Below are 18,201 nucleotides of genomic sequence, written 5' to 3'. Positions count from 1 at the left end.
AGCTCGTGGAGCTTCTTTGTCTCTAAGATTGAGACAATCTGATCTGCTGCCTCCCTCCCTTCCACTGGACCACCAGACAAAACTCTCTCTGAAATTTCCCTTTTTCCAAGTACTGAACTCACATCTTTCTCCAATTCTTCTGCTATCTCCCATCAAACCCTCTCACTGCTCATCTTGTCCATGAGACCTCCCTTCATCTCCCTTTACCCTCTAAACCACTGATAACCCAACTTCCCCACATTATCTAATATTGTCAATGGTTCTCTCTTTTGACACTGTCCCTCTCATCTGTAACTCACCTTCACTGGTAAATCTCCTCTGCACCCCCTCCAATGCAATCACATCCTTCTTATAATGTGGCGACCAGAACTGCACACAGTATTCCAGCAGTGACCTCACCACAGTTCTATGCAACTCCAACATGACTTCCTTGCTTTTGTAATCTATACCTCAATTGATAAAGGCAAGTGTCCTACATGCCTTTTTCACCAGCCTACTAACATACACTTCTGTCCTCAGAGATCTATGGACAATCACACCCTGGTCCCTTTGTTCCACAGAGCTTACTAGTGTCATGCCGTTCATTGAATTTTTCCTTGTCAAATTACTCCTTCCAAAAAGTGGAGCACTCTGAGCAAACCTATGCAGACACAGGGAGAACGTGCAAACTCCACACAGAGAGCTGTGGCACGGTGGTTAGCACTGCTACCTCAGAGTGCCAGGGATCCGGTTCAATTCCGGTCTTGGGTGACTGTGTGGAGTTTGCACGTTCTCTCCGTATCTGCATGAGTTTCCTCCGGGTGCTCAGGTTTCCTCCCACAGTCTGAAAGACATGCTGGTTCGGTGCATTGGCCGTGCTAAATTCTCCTTCAGTACACCCAAACAGGCGTCGAGTGTGGCGACTAGGGGATTTTCATAGTAACTTCATTGCAGTGTTAATGTAAGCTCACTCGTACTACCTGAGCCCAGGATTGAACTCAGGTCCCTGGCGCTGCTGATCACTGTGCCACCCTGCTGCCTGTGTTTTGAAAAATCATGTTAAAATCTGGAACTCAGATGGAACTATAGATTGGTGTTGAGTGGGGAGGTGTGGATCACTGCATTACTCCAGAGTGCCTTGGAATCAGATTTACAGAATGGATTCCTGTAATAACAACAATCCCATTGCTATATGTTGGTCAGACTGAGGAAAGTATTTAAACTGGACACCACAGGTGTGTTAAAGGATAACGTACTCATGGAATTTATGAACTATCTGAAAGAATATTGAGAGCAAAGAAATCAATCTGGAAAATTGTAGTCACTTCACGTTGTTCCAGGAGAAGTGGGATTAGGTTGTGTAGATGTCAGGTTTTACACAGCACACAGTCAGCCTGTGGTTTCAGCCTGGATGAAGAATCTCTGAATTGTACCATTCAAATCACTCAATGGGTTTATCAGGGGCCAGAATGTCTGCTCAGAAAGAGGAAGGTTGGTGTGAAACCAATGAGAAGTAACACACACACTCACAGACACCCTTACACACACACTCACAGACACCCTTACACAGACACCCTCACACACACACAGACTCTCAGATGCCTCAAAATATCTCCTGTTACTTTATTCTTAGTTTTTTTGAAATAAATCCTGAATGAATTATAAAATCACACACAAATACTTGTTGAGCTTCTCCTGAAAGACATCGATACTGTTCATTTCACTCCCTGTGGTCATGATTTCCATATTCTCACCACTCTTTGGGTGGAGAAATTTATCTTGGATTTCCTATTGGGTTTCTTGGCGACTGTCTTGTATTGATGGTCTCCAGTTTTGCCTTTCTCCAAAAGAAGAAACATTATTTCAAAACCTTTTATAATTTTGAATCCCTCTATTAGGTTCCCCCTCAGCCTTAATTTTTCAAGAAAGCGTGAGCGTGTCAATCCTTTCCTGATAGATAACCAAACACACAGTTTAAAAATCATTTATGGGATGTGGACATCGCTGGCTTGGCCACCATTTATTGCTAACCTCAGATTGACGTTGAGAAGGTGGTGGTGAGCTGCTTTCTACATTTCTGGTATCATCATTAAAAATCATCTCTGTACCTTTCTCCAGTGCAGAGATATCTTTTTTATAATACGGTGACCAAAATGGCATGCAGTGGTCGGTAAGATTCTTGATCAGGGAGTCACAGGTTATCCAAAAGTGGTTTGAGCTTATCCATGGTTTTAAATCAGAATATTAAGAAGCAACAATTTAAAAATGATGCATTGTAAAAGGGGGGAAAAAAACAGAAGACCCATGGCAGGTGACTAGCTGGGGTCTCAGCACTGATCCTGCATTACCCCAATAATCACTGCCTGCCAGTTGGAAAAAGACCTGTTTACTCTTACTCTATTTACTGTCTGCCAACAAGTTTTCAATCTCAATACATTCACCCCAATCCCATGTGCTTCAATTTTTATGAAGAAGTTGCTGTGTTGGTGGACGAGGGGAATCGGGTTCACATTTTCTATCTCAGGGCATAATCATCAACAACTTGTATTTACACAGAGTGTTGTGGGGCTGGAGGAGGTTACTGAGATACTGAGGAACTTTTTTAAATTAATTTTTACTGGATATAGGCGTCACTGACTGGGCCAGCATTTCTTGCCCATCTCTAACTGCCCTCCATTTCAGAGGGCATTTGAGAGTCAACCACATTGCTGTGGGTCTGGAGTCACATGTAGGCCAGACCAAGTAAGGATGGCAGGTTTCCTTCCCGAAAGGACATGACTGAACCAGAGTGGTTTTGACAACGATCAACAATGGTTAAGGTTTGTCATTAGACTTTTAATTCGAGATTTTAATTGAATACAAATTTCACCATTGACTGTGGTGGAATTCGAACCTGGGTCCCCAGAGCCTTACCCTGAGTCCAGTGATAATTCCACTGTGCCACTGCCTCAACTATTGATCCAATTGCGTCTTGGAAGTGCAGCCTCATTGCGTCTTGGAAGTGCAGCAGAGAGGGAGAGATTCGCGAGAGGAGTGCTGCGGGTAAGCGCTGTTATTTTTAACTTACTTTTTCGCGGGTTTTTTCTTAAAAAATATCTAAACCCGGAAGTGGTCGCGCAGGGAGGTCTGGGAGAGAGAGATTTTTTTTTTTTAAAAGTTACTCACCTCAGTGAATCGGCCTCATTGCGTCTTGGAAGTGCAGCAGAGAGGGAGAGATTCGCGAGAGGAGTGCTGCGGGTAAGCGCTGTTATTTTTAACTTACTTTTTCGCGGGTTTTTTCTTTAAAAATATCTAAACCCGGAAGTGGTCGCGCAGGGAGGTCTGGGAGAGAGAGATTTTTTTAAAAAAAAGTTACTCACCTCAGTGAATCGGCCTCATTGCGTCTTGGAAGTGCAGCAGAGAGGGAGAGATTCGCGAGAGGAGTGCTGCGGGTAAGCGCTGTTATTTTTAACTTACTTTTTCGCGGGTTTTTTCTTTAAAAATATCTAAACCCGGAAGTGGTCGCGCAGGGAGGTCTGGGAGAGAGAGATTTTTTTTTAAAAAAGTTACTCACCTCAGTGAATCGGCCTCATTGCGTCTTGGAAGTGCAGCAGAGAGGGAGAGATTCGCGAGAGGAGTGCTGCGGGTAAGCGCTGTTATTTTTAACTTACTTTTTCGCGGGTTTTTTCTTTAAAAATATCTAAACCCGGAAGTGGTCGCGCAGGGAGGTCTGGGAGAGAGATTTTTTTTTTTTAAAAAAAGTTACTCACCTCAGTGAATCGGCCTCATTGCGTCTTGGAAGTGCAGCAGAGAGGGAGAGATTCGCGAGAGGAGTGCTGCGGGTAAGCGCTGTTATTTTTAACTTACTTTTTCACGGGTTTTTTCTTTAAAAATATCTAAACCCGGAAGTGGTCGCGCAGGGAGGTCTGGGAGAGAGAGATTTTTTTTCCCCAATAAATTGGAACAGAGAGGAATCCCGATACTCTACACTTGTAGAGTATCCCACCCTCCCTCCTCCTCTAACCTAAAAAAAAGACCCAGTGAGAGCAGGGCTTTGGAGAAAACAGGAGGAGGAAAGGTAAGTTTAAAATTTTCATTCACTTTTTTTTCCCTGTGTGTTTAAAGGGGCAATTATGAGTGTGAGGCCAGTATGTTGTTTCCAATGTAGGATGTGGGAGGTCCTGGAGGCTCCTAGCCTCCCGGACGACCATATCTGTGCTGGGTGTGTTGAGCTGCGGTTCCTAAGGGAACATGTTAGGGAACTGGAATTGCAGCTCGAGGACCTTCGCCGGGTTAGGGATAGTGAGGAGGTCATTGACAGGAGCTATCGGCAGGTGGTCACACCGGGACCACGGGAGGAGGGTAACTGGGTAACAGTGAGGAAGGAGAAAGCTCAGTTGATGGTGAGCACCCCGGTGGATGTGCCCCTTAATAATAAGTACTCCTGTCTGAGTACTAATGGGGTGGACAGCCCACCTGGGGGAAGCAGCGGTGGCAGTGTCTCTGGAGCTGAGCCTGGCCCAGTAGTGCAAAAGGGTAAGGAAAGGAGGGTAGTGCTAATTGGGGACTCGACGGTGAGGGGGTCAGATAGGCGTTTTTGCGGACACAGACGGGACTCTCGGATGGTGGTTTGCCTCCCTGGTGCAGGGGTCCGGGATGTCTCTGGTCGAGTCCCAGAAATCCTGAAGGGGGAGGGAGAGGAGCCGAAGGTCGTGATGCATATAGGTACTGCTGACATAGGTAGGAAGAGGGAAGGGGTCATGAAAAGAGAATATAGGGAGTTAGGTAGACAGCTGAGAAAGAGGAATGCAAAGGTAGTAATCTCGGGATTGCTGCCTGTGCCGCGGGAGAGTGAGAACAGGAATCGGTGGAGAATGAATGCGTGGCTGAGGGACTGGAGCAAGGGACAAGGATTTGGGTACTTGGATCATTGGGACCTCTTTAGGGGCAGGTGTGACCTGTTTAAAAAAGACGGGTGGCACTTGAATCCCAGGGGGACCAATATCCTGGCGGGAAGGTTGGCTAAGGCTACTGGAGAGACTTTAAACTAGAAAGGTTGGGGGGAGGGAATCGAAATGAGGGGACTGAGAGCGAGGAGGTTAGCTCGCAAATAGATAAGGAATGTAAACAGGGTAAGAGGGAGGTTAGACGAGTGATGGAGAAGGGAAGTGCTCAGGCTGAAGGTCTGAGATGTGTCTATTTTAATGCCAGGAGTGTAGTGAATAAAGTGGATGAGCTTAGAGCGTGGATTGCTGCTTCGAATTGTGATGTGGTGGCCATTACGGAGACTTGGATGTCTCAGGGACAGGACTGGGTGCTTCAGGTGCCGGGTTTTAGATGTTTCAGGAAGGACAGGGAGGGAGGCAAGAGAGGGGGGGGAGTGGCACTGTTGATCAGGGATAGTGTCACGGCTGTAGAGAAGGTGGACGCCGTGGAGGGATTGACTACGGAGTCTCTGTGGGTGGAGGTGAGGAACAGGAAGGGGTCGGTAACGTTGCTGGGTGTTTTCTATAGGCCGCCCAATAGTAACAGAGATGTTGAGGAGCAGATGGGGAAACAGATCCTGGAGAGATGTAGGAATAACAGAGTTGTCGTGATGGGAGATTTTAATTTCCCAAACATAGATTGGAATATCCCTAGGGCTAGGGGTTTGGATGGAGAGGAGTTTGTTAGGTGTGTCCAGGAGAGTTTCCTGACACAGTATGTGGATAAGCCTACTAGAGAAGAGGCTGTACTTGATCTGGTGCTGGCTAATGAACCTGGACAGGTGGAGGATCTCTCAGTGGGTGAGCATCTTGGGGATAGCGATCATAATTCTATCTCCTTCACGATAGCATTGGAAAGAGATAGGATCAGGCAGGCTAGGAAAGTGTTTCTCTGGAGTAAAGGGAAATACAGTGTCATCAGGGAGGAAATTAGACGGGTAAATTGGAAGGAGGCATTCTTGGGGAAAAGTACCGAAGGAAAGTGGAGGATTTTCAAGGAATGTTTGTCTGGAGCTCTGCATGACAACGTTCCGATGAGACAGGGGGGTGTTGGTAGGGTACGGGAACCGTGGTGCACGAAGGTTGTGATGAACCTGGTGAATAAGAAAAGAGAGGCGTACAGAAGGTTCAGAGAGCTAGGAGGTATTAAGGATTTAGAGGAGTATACGGGATGTAGGAAGGAGCTTAAGAAGGAAATTAGGAGAGCGAGAAGGGGTCATGAGAAGGCCTTGGCGGGTAAGATTAAGGAGAATCCCAAGGCTTTCTACAAATATGTCAAGAGTAAAAGGATGAGATGTGAAGGCATAGGACCCTTAAAAGGTGAAGGGGGAAAAGTTTGTGCGGAACCGTTAGAAATGGCGGAGCTGCTTAATGAATACTTTACCTCGGTATTCACGGTGGAAAGGGATCTGGGTGGTTGTACTGCTGGTTTGCGGTGGACAGAAAGGATCGAGCATGTGGACATAAAGAAAGAGGATGTGTTGGAACTATTGAATGGCATCAAGGTTGGTAAGTCGCTGGGACCGGATGGGATGTACCCCAGGTTACTGTGGGAGGCGAGGGAGGAGATTGCGGAGCCTTTGGCGATGATCTTTGCATCGTCGATGGAGACGGGAGAGGTTCCGGAGGATTGGAGGATTGCAGATGTGGTCCCTATATTCAAGAAAGGGAACAGGGACAGCCCGGGAAATTACCGACCGGTGAGTCTAACCTCAGTGGTTGGTAAGTTGATGGAGAGGATCCTGAGAGACAGGATTTATGATCATCTAGAGAAGTTTAGTATGATCAAAAGTAGTCAGCACGGCTTTGTCAAGGGCAGGTCGTGCCTTACAAGCCTGGTTGAGTTCTTTGAAAATGTGACCAAACACATTGACGAAGGAAGAGCGGTGGATGTGGTCTATATGGACTTCAGCAAGGCGTTCGATAAGGTCCCCCATGCAAGACTTCTTGAGAAAGTGAGAGGGCATGGGATCCAAGGGGCTGTTGCCTTGTGGATCCAGAACTGGCTTGCCTGCAGAAGGCAGAGAGTGGCTGTGGAGGGGTCTTTCTCTGCATGGAGGTCAGTGACCAGTGGAGTGCCCCAGGGATCTGTTCTGGGACCCTTGCTGTTTGTCATTTTCATAAATGACCTGGATGAGGAAGTGGAGGGATGGGTTGGTAAGTTTGCTGACGACACCAAGGTAGGTGGTGTTGTGGATAGTTTGGAGGGATGTCAGAAGTTGCAGCGAGACATAGATAGAATGCAAGACTGGGCGGAGAAGTGGCAGATGGACTTCAACCCGGATAAGTGTGTGGTGATCCATTTTGGCAGATCCAATGGGATGAAGCAGCAGTATAATATGAAGGGTACCATTCTTAGCAGTGTAGAGGATCAGAAGGACCTTGGGGTCCGGGTCCATAGGACTCTTAAATCGGCCTCGCAAGTGGAGGATGCGGTCAAGAAGGCGTACGGCGTACTGGCCTTCATTAATCGAGGGATTGAGTTTAGGAGTCGGGAGATAATGCTGCAGCTTTATAGGACCCTGGTTAGACCCCACTTGGAGTACTGCGCGCAGTTCTGGTCACCTCATTACAGGAAAGATGTTGAAGCCATTGAAAGGGTGCAGAGGAGATTTACAAGGATGTTGCCTGGATTGGGGGGCATGCCTTATGAGGATAGGTTGAGGGAGCTTGGTCTCTTCTCCCTGGAGAGACGAAGGATGAGAGGTGACCTGATAGAGGTTTACAAGATGTTGAGAGGTCTGGATAGGGTAGACTCCCAGAGGCTATTTCCAAGGGCTGAAATGGTTGCTACGAGAGGACACAGGTTTAAGGTGCTGGGGGGTAGGTACAGAGGAGATGTCAGGGGTAAGTTTTTCACTCAGAGGGTGGTGGGTGAGTGGAATCGGCTGACGTCGGTGGTGGTGGAGGCAAACTCGTTGGGGTCTTTTAAGAGACTTCTGGATGAGTACATGGGATTTAATGGGATTGAGGGCTATAGATAGGCCTAGAGGTGGGGATGTGATCGGCGCAACTTGTGGGCCGAAGGGCCTGTTTGTGCTGTGGCTTTCTATGTTCTATGTTCTAATTGTTATTGTTTATCTCAGGGCGCAGAAACAACAGAATCCAACTTTGCCGGTCACACATGAAGTCGTCTATGTTTCAGCAGGCTGTAATACTGATTAAATCCCTTCCCACACATGGAGCAGTTGAAAGGTTTTGCCCCAGTGTGAACTCGCTGGTGTCTCTGCAGGCGGGATGGATCAGTGAATCCCTTCCCACACAGGGAGCAGGCGAACGGTTCTGTCCCAGTGTGAACTCGCTGGTGTCTCTGCAGGCTGGATACCTGAGTGTATCCCTTCCCACACACAGAGCAGGTGAATGGTCTCTCCCCGGTGTGAACTCGCTGGTGTCTCTGCAGGCAGGATGAATCAATGAATCCCTTCCCACACACAGAGCAGGTGAACGGCCTGTCCCCTGTGTGAATGTATTGGTGTCTCAGCAGGTCAGACGACTGAGTGAATCTCTTGCCACAAATGGAGCAGGAGAACGGCTTCTCCCCTGTGTGAGTGCGGCGGTGTGTCCGGAGGCTGGATGACTCGGTGAAAGCCTTCCCACACTCGGAGCAGATGAACGCCCTCTCCCCGGTGTGAACAGGCCGATGTCTCAGCAGGTGTTGTGAAGAAGCAAATGCTTTCCCGCACACAGGGCAAGCGTAAGGCCTCTCCCCTGTGTGAACACGCTCGTGCATCACAAGCTGGGATGAACAAGGAAACATCTTCCCACACACGGAGCAGAGGAATGGCCTCTCCCCAGTGTGAACTCGCCGGTGCCTCAGAAGATAGTAAGACCGAGTGAATTCCTTCCCACACACCGAGCAGGTGAACAGCTTCTCCCCAGTGTGAACTTGTTGGTGTGTCAGCTGGTCAGTTGATTGAACTTCTTCCTTTCTACACATTGAGGAGGTGAATGGTTTCCCTCCAGTGTGAATACTCTTGTGTGTCAAAAGGCGTGAAAATCGAGTGAATCTCTTCCCACACAGGGAGCAGAGGAAAGGCCTCTCCCCAGTGTGAACTCGCTTGTGTGTCAGAAGATGAGATGAATGAGCAAATCTCTTCCCACAAACAGAACAGGGGTACGGCTTCTCCCCGGTGTGAGTGCCCTGGTGTCTCAGCAGACTAATCCTTCTTTTGAAGGTCTTCTCACATTTAAAGCATTTAAAATGTCTCTTCTGAGAATGAACCAGTTGGTGAACGGTGCAGTGGGAGGACTGAGTGAATCTCTTCCCACACTGGGAGCAGCTGAATGGCCTGTCCTTGGTGTGAACTTGTTGGTGCTCAGTGAGATGCACTGAGTCACTGAATGACTCTCCACAATGAGTGCAGCTGAACGGTCTCTCGTGTGTGTGAAGGAGCTGGTGCTCTGCAAGGCGGGAGGACTGGCTGAACCTCTTCCCGCAGTGGGAGCAGCTGAACGGTCTCTCGTCAATGTGAAGGAGCTGGTGTTGGGCCTGTTCCTCAGACGTCTCAACGCTGTCCCCAGAGTCAGAGCTTTGAAGAGGCTTCTCATCAATGTGATCGAGTTGGTGAGCCAGCAGGTTGGACGAACACATGAATTTCTTCCCACACACGGAGCAGGTGAATGAACTCTCACTGTTGCGAGCTCGCTGTCGTGTCAGCATGTTTACCAGCTGATCAATCCCTTCCCACACGAGGAGCAGATGAACGGATTCTCACCAGTTTCCAACTGAGATGGTCAATTAAATCCCTTCAGATGCACAAATTTTCAGATCCCGATGTTTTTTTTTAACTGGTCGGTGCAACATCGTGGGCCGAAGGGCCTGTTCTGCGCTGTAATGTTCTATGTTCTATAACCGATTGACTCTGTCTGACGTGAGATTCGATCATCCAGACTGCAGATCCTTCTCTTCAATTTCCTGCAAAATAAGTTTACAAAGAATTACATGGATGGCAGAGTGGTTAGTACTCCTGCCTCACAGCACCAGGGACCTGGGTTCGATTGTAGCCTTGGTTACCTGTCTGTATGGAGTTTGCACATTCTCCTCGTGTCTGTGTGGGTTTCCTCCGGGTGCTCCGGTTCCCTCCCACTCTCCAAAGATGTTCAGGTTAGGTGGTTGCCCCTTTCTGTCCCAAGATGTGTAGGTTAGGGAGATTAGCGGGGTAAATATGTGGGGTTACGGGAATATGCCTGGGTGGGGTGGTCTGAAAGGCCTCCTTCTGCACTGTAGGGATTCTATGAATACATGAGATACACAAAACACAAACAGGCCAGTCTATTTTTTAAATTCATTTTTAACGGGGTGTGGGTGTCGCCGACTGGGACAGCATTTATTGCCCATCCCCAACTGCCCTCCATTTCACAGGGCATTTGAGAGTCAACCACATTGCTGTGGGTCACATGTAGGCCAGACCAGTTAAGGCCAGCAGATTTCCATCCTTAAAGGACATCAGTGAACCAGATGGGCTTTTACGACAATCAACAATGGTTTCATGGTCAATATCAGACTTTTAATTGAATTTAAATTTCACCATCTGCTGTGGTGGGATTCGAACCTCGGTCCCCAGAACATTATCCTGGGTCTCTGGGTTGCTAGTCCAGTGATAGTTCCACTGTGCCACTGCCTCCGCCGCCACCCTCCCACCCCTGCCCTGATCTGTACTGGAATTTCTAATCCACACAAATCTCCTCTCATTCTGCTCACCTCAACTCAGCTTTTCAGCTCAACTTTTTAATCCTTTTTCTCTCATGTTCTCATCTGGTTTCCTTTTTAAAGCATCTAAGGTATTTGTCTCAACCACTTCCAGTCGCAGTGAGTTCCATATTCTAACAACTGTCCGAAGAAATAAATATCTCCTCCTGTTGATTTATTCGTCTCTGTTGTCTGTTCATGGTTCCCAGTATTGGAAACACCAACAAGTGGAAACATTCCATTCACAGCTACCTACTTATCCCATTCAGAAAGCCTATATCAGAAGAGACAACTCTTGGTTTGAGCTTGTTGTGTGTAAATCCTCCCTTTCTAACCCCCTGTTTAAGAAAAAGTGTCCAAAATCCATCACGATAGAAAATCGCAATATTATCTCAGGTACAAGTAATTCAGAAAGCTATTATTTATTATGAGGGGAATTGAGTAAAAGCAGGGAAGTTATGTTTCAGTTGCACAGGGCATTGGTTAGACATATCTGGAGCAGTGTGTACATTATCGGTTTCCTTATTTAAGGAAAAATATGAGTGCATATTATTCTTTAACTGCTTTATGAGAAGCAGTTCATAGTAGGTTTAGTAGATTAATACCTGGAAATGGGTGGATTGTCCGATGAGGAGCAGTGAGACAGTCTCTGCTCGAGTTTAGCTTCTGCTCGACTTCAAAAGAGTAAGAGGCAACTTAATTTAAACCTTCAAGATTCTGAAAACTCTTGACAGGGTGAATATGGAGAGAAAGGTTAAAGCAAATTACTGCGGATGCTGGAATCTGAAACCAAAAGAGAAAATGCTGGAAAATCTCAGGAGGTCTGGCAGCATCTGTGAGGAGAGAAAAGAGCTGAAGCTTCGAGTCCAGGTGACCTTTTGTCAAAGCATAAAAAAGGCATAGAAAGTGGGAGATATTTACACTGTGAGGGAATGAAAGATGGGTCCAAGCCACAGGAACCAGGGGAAAGGATGCTAATGGCAGTCCATAGAGAGTATAGAAGTGTGAATGGCCAAACAGCAGAGAAGCTGAAGAAGTTGTGATGGATGAAGATGTTGGGGGGGGGTGGATTGGAGGGAGGAAAAATTGAGAAAAAGGGGGAAAGGCGAAGCAAAGGGGGAGAAAAGGTGCTGCCTGACCTGCTGAGACTTTCCAGCATTTTCTGTTTTGGATCTGGAGAGGATGTTTACTCTCAGGGGAGAATCTAGGGAGTCGCTGTTTTAAAAAACAGCATTGCCCATTGAAAACAGAGATGAGATGTTTTTCTCTCAGAGGGTCATGAATCTTTGGATTCACGTTCTTCAAAAGTGGAAGTAGAGTCTGATTTCAATTAGATAAATCTCTTGGGGCGACAGGGATCAGGGTATTGAATTTGATAATCAGCCATGACAATAATGAATGGCGGCGCACGCTCGAAGGGCCGAACGGCCGACTCCCAGCTTCTATTTTCTATGTATGTTTCTATGTAAACATGAGGAGCCTGGGGCTGAAGTGTAACCAAAAGCTGTGTAACCGCTTTAGGTAACTATACAGAGTTTGCAACCTCTCAGACTGAATATGTACATGGCCCATGGACTCATCGAGGCTGCAAACAGCAGCTGCAGCCTGGGTGGGTGAAGCTGTTTAGAAACCTATTGCTCATTGTGCTATAGGACCGGGAGCTAGGACCTGGAGGGGAAGCAGAAACATGAAGCCCCGCCCACTCGATGTTGCGTCACCGAGAACATGCGCTCTCCTCCCTGCTGAATCAAGATGGCGGCCGTTAACCTGAGTCTCGTCTCGGGAAAAAGACCGGAAGCTGCAAACACAGACCGACGGGCTCATTTTCGAGATTTGAGGCTTTGACCAGGTATTTAGAAACCCTCGACGTCCATCCGCCGGTTCCATTGCTCCCTCTACGTTTCCGCATCCTTACCGGCTGCTGATGAGACAGAGGAACTTCTCTCCGATTGCGATCACCCACACTGCGTGCTGCAAACGCCGTTGCTTACTGCGCATGCTCCAGACTGTAACATTACTGCGCATGCGAACCCCTTCCCGTGCGTTCTATGGGGACACCTCAGCCCCGCCCCTCATTCAGTCCGATTGGATGGAGGACCAGCCGCTCCCGCTCGGTCCTCCAGCCCGCCCCCTATTCCTATTGGTCCGGAGCGGCCGTCAATCAGTGCCCGGGCATTGTGATGTGGAGCATGCGCAGTGTCATTGCTGTCCTTGGCGCTTGTTTGTCCCGGAGAAGCGGAGTCAGCGTTAGGCGGTGGCTGGGAGGATTTGGAAACACTTTGTGGATCCGCAAACCCTTCAGAATCATTGTCAGCTCCCTGGTTTGCAGCTGCGGGGCTTCTCCCTCCCTCCCTCCCGGGAACAGGCCCAGGTTAACGGCCCCATCCTGGCTCAGCCACTGGAGGATGGTTCACATCAGAGGATGGGGGAGGGGGACAATAAATAAGAGGTTACACTTTGGCCTCAAATCAATGAGGACTCTGATCTCTGGGAAGGAAGGAAACCCTGGGAGGTGGGCGGGGAGGATTCACAAACACCCGCTGGAGGCCCCAACACCCCCAATAAGAGCCATTGGTTTTATTGTCAGTCTGCAGACAGGAGCTGGAGAACTGAACCCAGACAGAGGAGAGGGAGGGAGAAAACTGGGAGTGGAGGAAAGAAATGGTGAGATGGGTTTGGATTTCAGCCCAGGGAGGAGGGAGAGTGTGTGGTACAGGGATTTACTGATTTGGGGGAACAAGAGAGGCAATTTTCTTTTTAGCATGGCCAATCAACCTAACCCGCACATCTTTGGACTGAATTTCTATCTCGATTGACCGTGACAATTTTTGTTAACTCCTTTTACAGGTGAGGTGAGGAAACATCACATAAAAATCAGATTGAGTATCGACTTATTTGGACCTGAATATCCTGAGACTTTGAACGTGGAAGGAGAAATGTTTGTCTGTTCTGCCTGGAGGAGGAGATTTCAAACATCAGTGTAACTGGAAAAGCACTGAGACACACACACCCAAGTGAGAGTGTTCCAGTGAACTGACTGGAAAAAGCTTAAACCAGTTACACAGCCTGAAAAAACATCACACCATTCACAGCTGGGAGAAACTGTACATATGTTGTGTGTGTGGACAAGACTTCAACTGATCATCCAACCTGGAGAGACACAAGGACACTGGCACTATGGAGAAACCGTGGAAATGTGAGGACTGTGGGAAGGGATTCAATTATCCTTCCCATCTCGAAACTCATCGTCGCAGTCACACAGGAGAGAGACCGTTCATCTGCTGTGTGTGTGGAAAAGGTTTTGTTCAGTCACAACACCTGCAGTCACACCAACGCTCTCATTCCAATAAGAGACATTTAAAATGTTCCAACTGTGAGAAGAGCTTTAAGAGCAAAAAGCACTTGAAACAGCACCAACACACACACACTGGAGAGAGGCCATTCATCTGCTCTGTGTGTGGGAAGGGATTCACTCAGTCAGCCACACTGATGAGACACCAGCAGACTCACACGGGAAAAAGGCCGTTCACCTGCTCAGTGTGTGGGAAAGGATTCATTCAGTCATCCACCCTGCTGAGGCATCAGCGAGTTCACACTGGGGAGAGGCCGTTCCCTTGCTCCAAGTGTGGGAAGGAATTCACTCGGTTAGACACTCTCAGTTTGCATCAACATGTTCACACTGAAAAATTACTTTTTAAACATTACGAATGAGAGAAGAGTGAGTTGCAGACACACCAATGCATTTGTGTTGAAGAGTGGATGCTCACCTGCTCTGTCTGTGGGAAGGGACTCATTCAGTCACAACACCTATTGAGACATCAGTAAGTTTTTGTGCAAGGGTGGGATTCTGTCAATCACTTCCATTGTGTGTTTCTGCTCATGTTAAACTCCAACCCTGTTATAGGAGTTATTGATATTCTAGATAAATGTCACTAAGTCAGTTTTTATGGAAATGCGCAGTGCTGTGTTAATATTTCTCCAATGGAAGAGGAGACTAATTGATGTCCTGCTACCAGCTTCATTTGGGGCCTTTGCTCATTTCGAACTCTAGATTATTTCAGTTCTCACGCCTTCGGTTATTCTCGTGGACAATTCTCAGCTCCCCATATTTTCCAGAGTGTCTCTCCTGGTGCTGGGATCCAGGGAAGTTATCGGTCACAGTCCTGTGATCAATAAAGCTAAAACCAAGTCTGCTTGTTGTTTTTGACTCTTGGACTTCACCCCTGTCCCAAAACATCTCTCTCTTCTTTGACATGTGAATGGAACATGATGCCTGCAAACCTGGTTTAAATTGAAATCGTCTCAGCAAATTTAACAGGAGCCTGCAGGCTGACGAGATTGTGTTACACTGTCAGTGTGTTCCTCTGCTGCTCTGTATTTAACAGGAGCCTGCAGGCTGATGAGACAGTGTTACACTGTCAGTGTGTTCCTCTGCTGCTCTGTATTTAACAGGAGCCTGCAGGCTGATGAGACAGTGTAACACTATCAGTGTGTTCCTGTACTGCTCTGTATTTAACAGGAGCCTGCAGGCTGATGAGATTGTGTTACACTGTCGGTGTGTTCCTCTGCTGCTCTGTATTTAACAGGAGCCTGCAGGCTGATGAGACTGTGTAACACTATCAGTGTGTTCCTCTACTGCTCTGTATTTAACAGGAGCCTGCTGGCTGATGAGACTGTGTTACACTGTCAGTGTGTTCCTGTACTGCTCTGTATTTAACAGGAGCCTGCAGGCTGACGAGACAGTGTTACACTGTCAGTGTGTTCCTGTACTGCTCTGTATTTAACAGGAGCCTGCAGGCTGACGAGACAGTGTTACACTGTCAGTGTGTTCCTGTACTGCTCTGTATTTAACAGGAGCCTGCAGGCTGACGAGACAGTGTTACACTGTCAGTGTGTTCCTGTACTGCTCTGTATTTAACAGGAGCCTGCAGGCTGATGAGACAGTGTTACACTGTCAGTGTGTTCCTCTACTGCTCTGTATTTAACAGGAGCCTGCAGGCTGATGAGACAGTGTTACACTGTCAGCGTGTTCCTCTGCTGCTCTGTATTTAACAGGAACCTGCAGGCTGATGAGACTGCGTTACACTGTCAGTGTGTTCCTGTACTGCTCTGTATTTAACAGGAGCCTGCAGGCTGATTAGACTCTTCTCCGGTCAGTGTGCTCCTGTACAGTGGAGCCTTTGCTGTTATGAAATGTGGGTGAAAAGTAATGAGCATCATATCCTTGCTCATGTTGCTGTGATTGTGCAGAAAGGGGATGTGTAAAGAGCTGGTCTTTGTGTGGAGATATGAACCAAGGAAATGGTATGTGTTTGTGACAGTGACACAACCTGTGCTCACACTCAGAACAATGCACAGATATCATTCTGGTTACAGTTTGAACAGGGTCAGATCACAACTGTCGTGAACAATTTAAACATGAATATCTCTCGTGTAGCTGCAGCTTGTTAGATCAGAGCTGAGGAGGAGAGAGTTCTGAATCCACTGTATTATCTCTGTTCTCCAGACTGGGTAACTTTTTAAATCGAATGATATTTCATTCAAGAAACAGGATCACAGCCAAAAGGCTGAATTGCTTTGTAACTTGTATCAAAAAATCATAAAATTCAGGTACAGACTAAATAATCATGTTAAACACATGGAAACTGTGACAATCCAGTAATAATAACAATTAACAAATTCATCAGGTAATAGGAAAGTGGTAAACAGGATATTAAAGAAGGAATATTGAATTAGATTATGTTAAAATTACAGACCAATACACCATTACAGGCTCGGAGATGCATATAAATTTCATATAAAAGGCAGGCAGTGGCGTAGTGATATTGTCGCTGAACTAGTAATCAAGAGTCCCAGGTAATACTTCAGGGACCAGGGTTCGAATCCCATCACGGCAGGTGGTGAAATCTGAATTCAATAAAAATCTGGAGTTAAAAGTCCAATGACCAGGAAACTGTTGTCGATTGTTGTAAAAAAAACCCATCTGGTTCACGAATGTGTTTAGGGAAGGAAATCTGCCGTCCTTACCTGGTCTGGCACATCTTTGACTCCAGATCCACAGCAATGTGGTTGACTCTTAAATGCCCTCTGCAATGGCCTAGCAATCCACTCAGTTCAAGGGTAATTAGGGTGGGTACTAAATGCTGGCCAAGCCAGTGACATCCACATCCCATGAATGAATTTTTAAAAAGTACTTCACTGAGTACTGGAACCATGTGAGGAATTACTCTGTCTGTATTATTGCAGTGCTGTTAATAAAGTCAGTAAAAGACAATCTGTTGTTGGGAGCTTGATTATCAGCGGCTGAAACCACAAGGTTCAATATTTAGAGTCAATAAGATGAACAAAGAAACACATCAGGGCCCAATACTCCAGCTGGATACTCACAGGAGAAAGTCTGTTATCTAAAACCTTGAGTGGAGAGAACAGAGAAAGATCCCAACTGTAAAAAACCCTCAAATTATTTATAAATAGTTTTCTAATGTTGACAGATTTCAAGTCAGTTTCTATCACTGAAGTCAATGGCAGGTGAGAGATGGCCAAAGGTTCCAGATAGAAATGTAACTTGATGTTATCATTACCTTACATTGGTAGATTCAGGATTTTCACACAAACATTTTCAATCTTCGTACTATTTTCAGACTGTAAAGTTAAACCTGCCGTTTTACTTTGTCAGGAACAGATCCCAGTTTTACACCAATCTCTGATTTGACATCATGTTTCCAGCATTCTTTCTGACTCTAAATATAGTTGTAAAGGAGCTTCTGTTCCATATCTAAGAGCTCTAAACCATGGAAGAGAGTGGCTTTCTTACACACATCAGGATTAACCCACACATTCAGTCTTCAATATGATTAAAAGCAGAATCTAATTCTTGCAGTCATTTGTGAACTCGCTGGTGTGTCACAAGCTGTGATGACAGAGTGAATCAAAGAACAAAGAACAGTACAGCACAGGAAACAGGCCCTTCGACCCTCCAAGCCTGTGCCGCTCCTTGGTCCAACTAGACCAATCGTTTGTATCCCTCCATTCCCTTCCCACACATTGAGCAGGTGAACGGCCTCTCCCCAGTGTGAACTCGCTGGTGTCTCAGCAGATGGGATGACTGAGTGAATCCCTTCCCACAGTCAGAGCAGGTGAACGGCCTCTCTCCAGTGTGAACTTTCTGGTGTTTCAGGAGTTGGGATGACTGAGAGAATCTTTTCCCACATACGGAGCAGGTGAATGGCCCCTCCCCAGTGTAAACTCGCTGGTGTTTGAGGAGTTGGGATGACTGAGAGAATCTTTTCCCACAAACGGAGCAGGTGAATGGTCTCTCCCCAGTGTGAACTCGCTGGTGCAACAGAAGCTGGTATGACTGAGTGAATCCCTTCCCACACTCAGAGCAGATGAATGGCCTCTCCCCAGTGTGAACCTGCTGGTGTGTCCGAAGGTGGTGTGGTTGAGTGAATCACTTTCCACACACAGAGCAGATGAATGGCCTCGCCCCAGTGTGACTTCGCTGGTGTGTGAGCAAGTCAGATGACTGAACAAATCTCTTCCCACACTCAGAGCAGATGAACAGTCTCT

The 18,201-nt window shown here is 47.0% G+C and overlaps 2 protein-coding genes across 2 annotated transcripts in view; one reads left to right on the top strand and one right to left on the bottom strand.

Annotated features, from left to right (window-relative positions):
* Positions 1-7,905: 7,905 nt before the first annotated feature.
* Positions 7,906-12,606, bottom strand: LOC144485932 (uncharacterized). The gene is made up of 2 exons (XM_078204003.1): positions 12,548-12,606; positions 7,906-9,858 (listed from the first exon to the last, which is right to left on the bottom strand). The coding sequence occupies exon 2, from the start codon at positions 9,601-9,603 to the stop codon at positions 8,062-8,064; it is 1,542 nt and encodes a 513-aa protein (XP_078060129.1). The 5' UTR covers positions 9,604-9,858; positions 12,548-12,606; the 3' UTR covers positions 7,906-8,061.
* Positions 12,399-18,201, top strand: part of LOC144485949 (uncharacterized) — a 73,473-nt gene continuing 67,670 nt past the window's right edge. Inside the window, exons 1-2 of the mRNA XM_078204022.1 lie at positions 12,399-12,481; positions 13,480-14,220. Of these exons, the coding sequence (XP_078060148.1) occupies positions 13,810-14,220 (411 nt within the window). The 5' untranslated portion in view covers positions 12,399-12,481; positions 13,480-13,809. The remainder of the gene's footprint in view (positions 12,482-13,479; positions 14,221-18,201) is intronic.

This window comes from Mustelus asterias, unplaced genomic scaffold (assembly GCF_964213995.1).
Source record: "Mustelus asterias unplaced genomic scaffold, sMusAst1.hap1.1 HAP1_SCAFFOLD_250, whole genome shotgun sequence".
In the NCBI taxonomy this organism is placed as follows: Eukaryota; Metazoa; Chordata; class Chondrichthyes; order Carcharhiniformes; family Triakidae; genus Mustelus; species Mustelus asterias.
The sequence above is the reverse complement of the archived record's forward strand: the minus strand, read 5'-3'. Positions and strand labels throughout refer to the sequence as shown.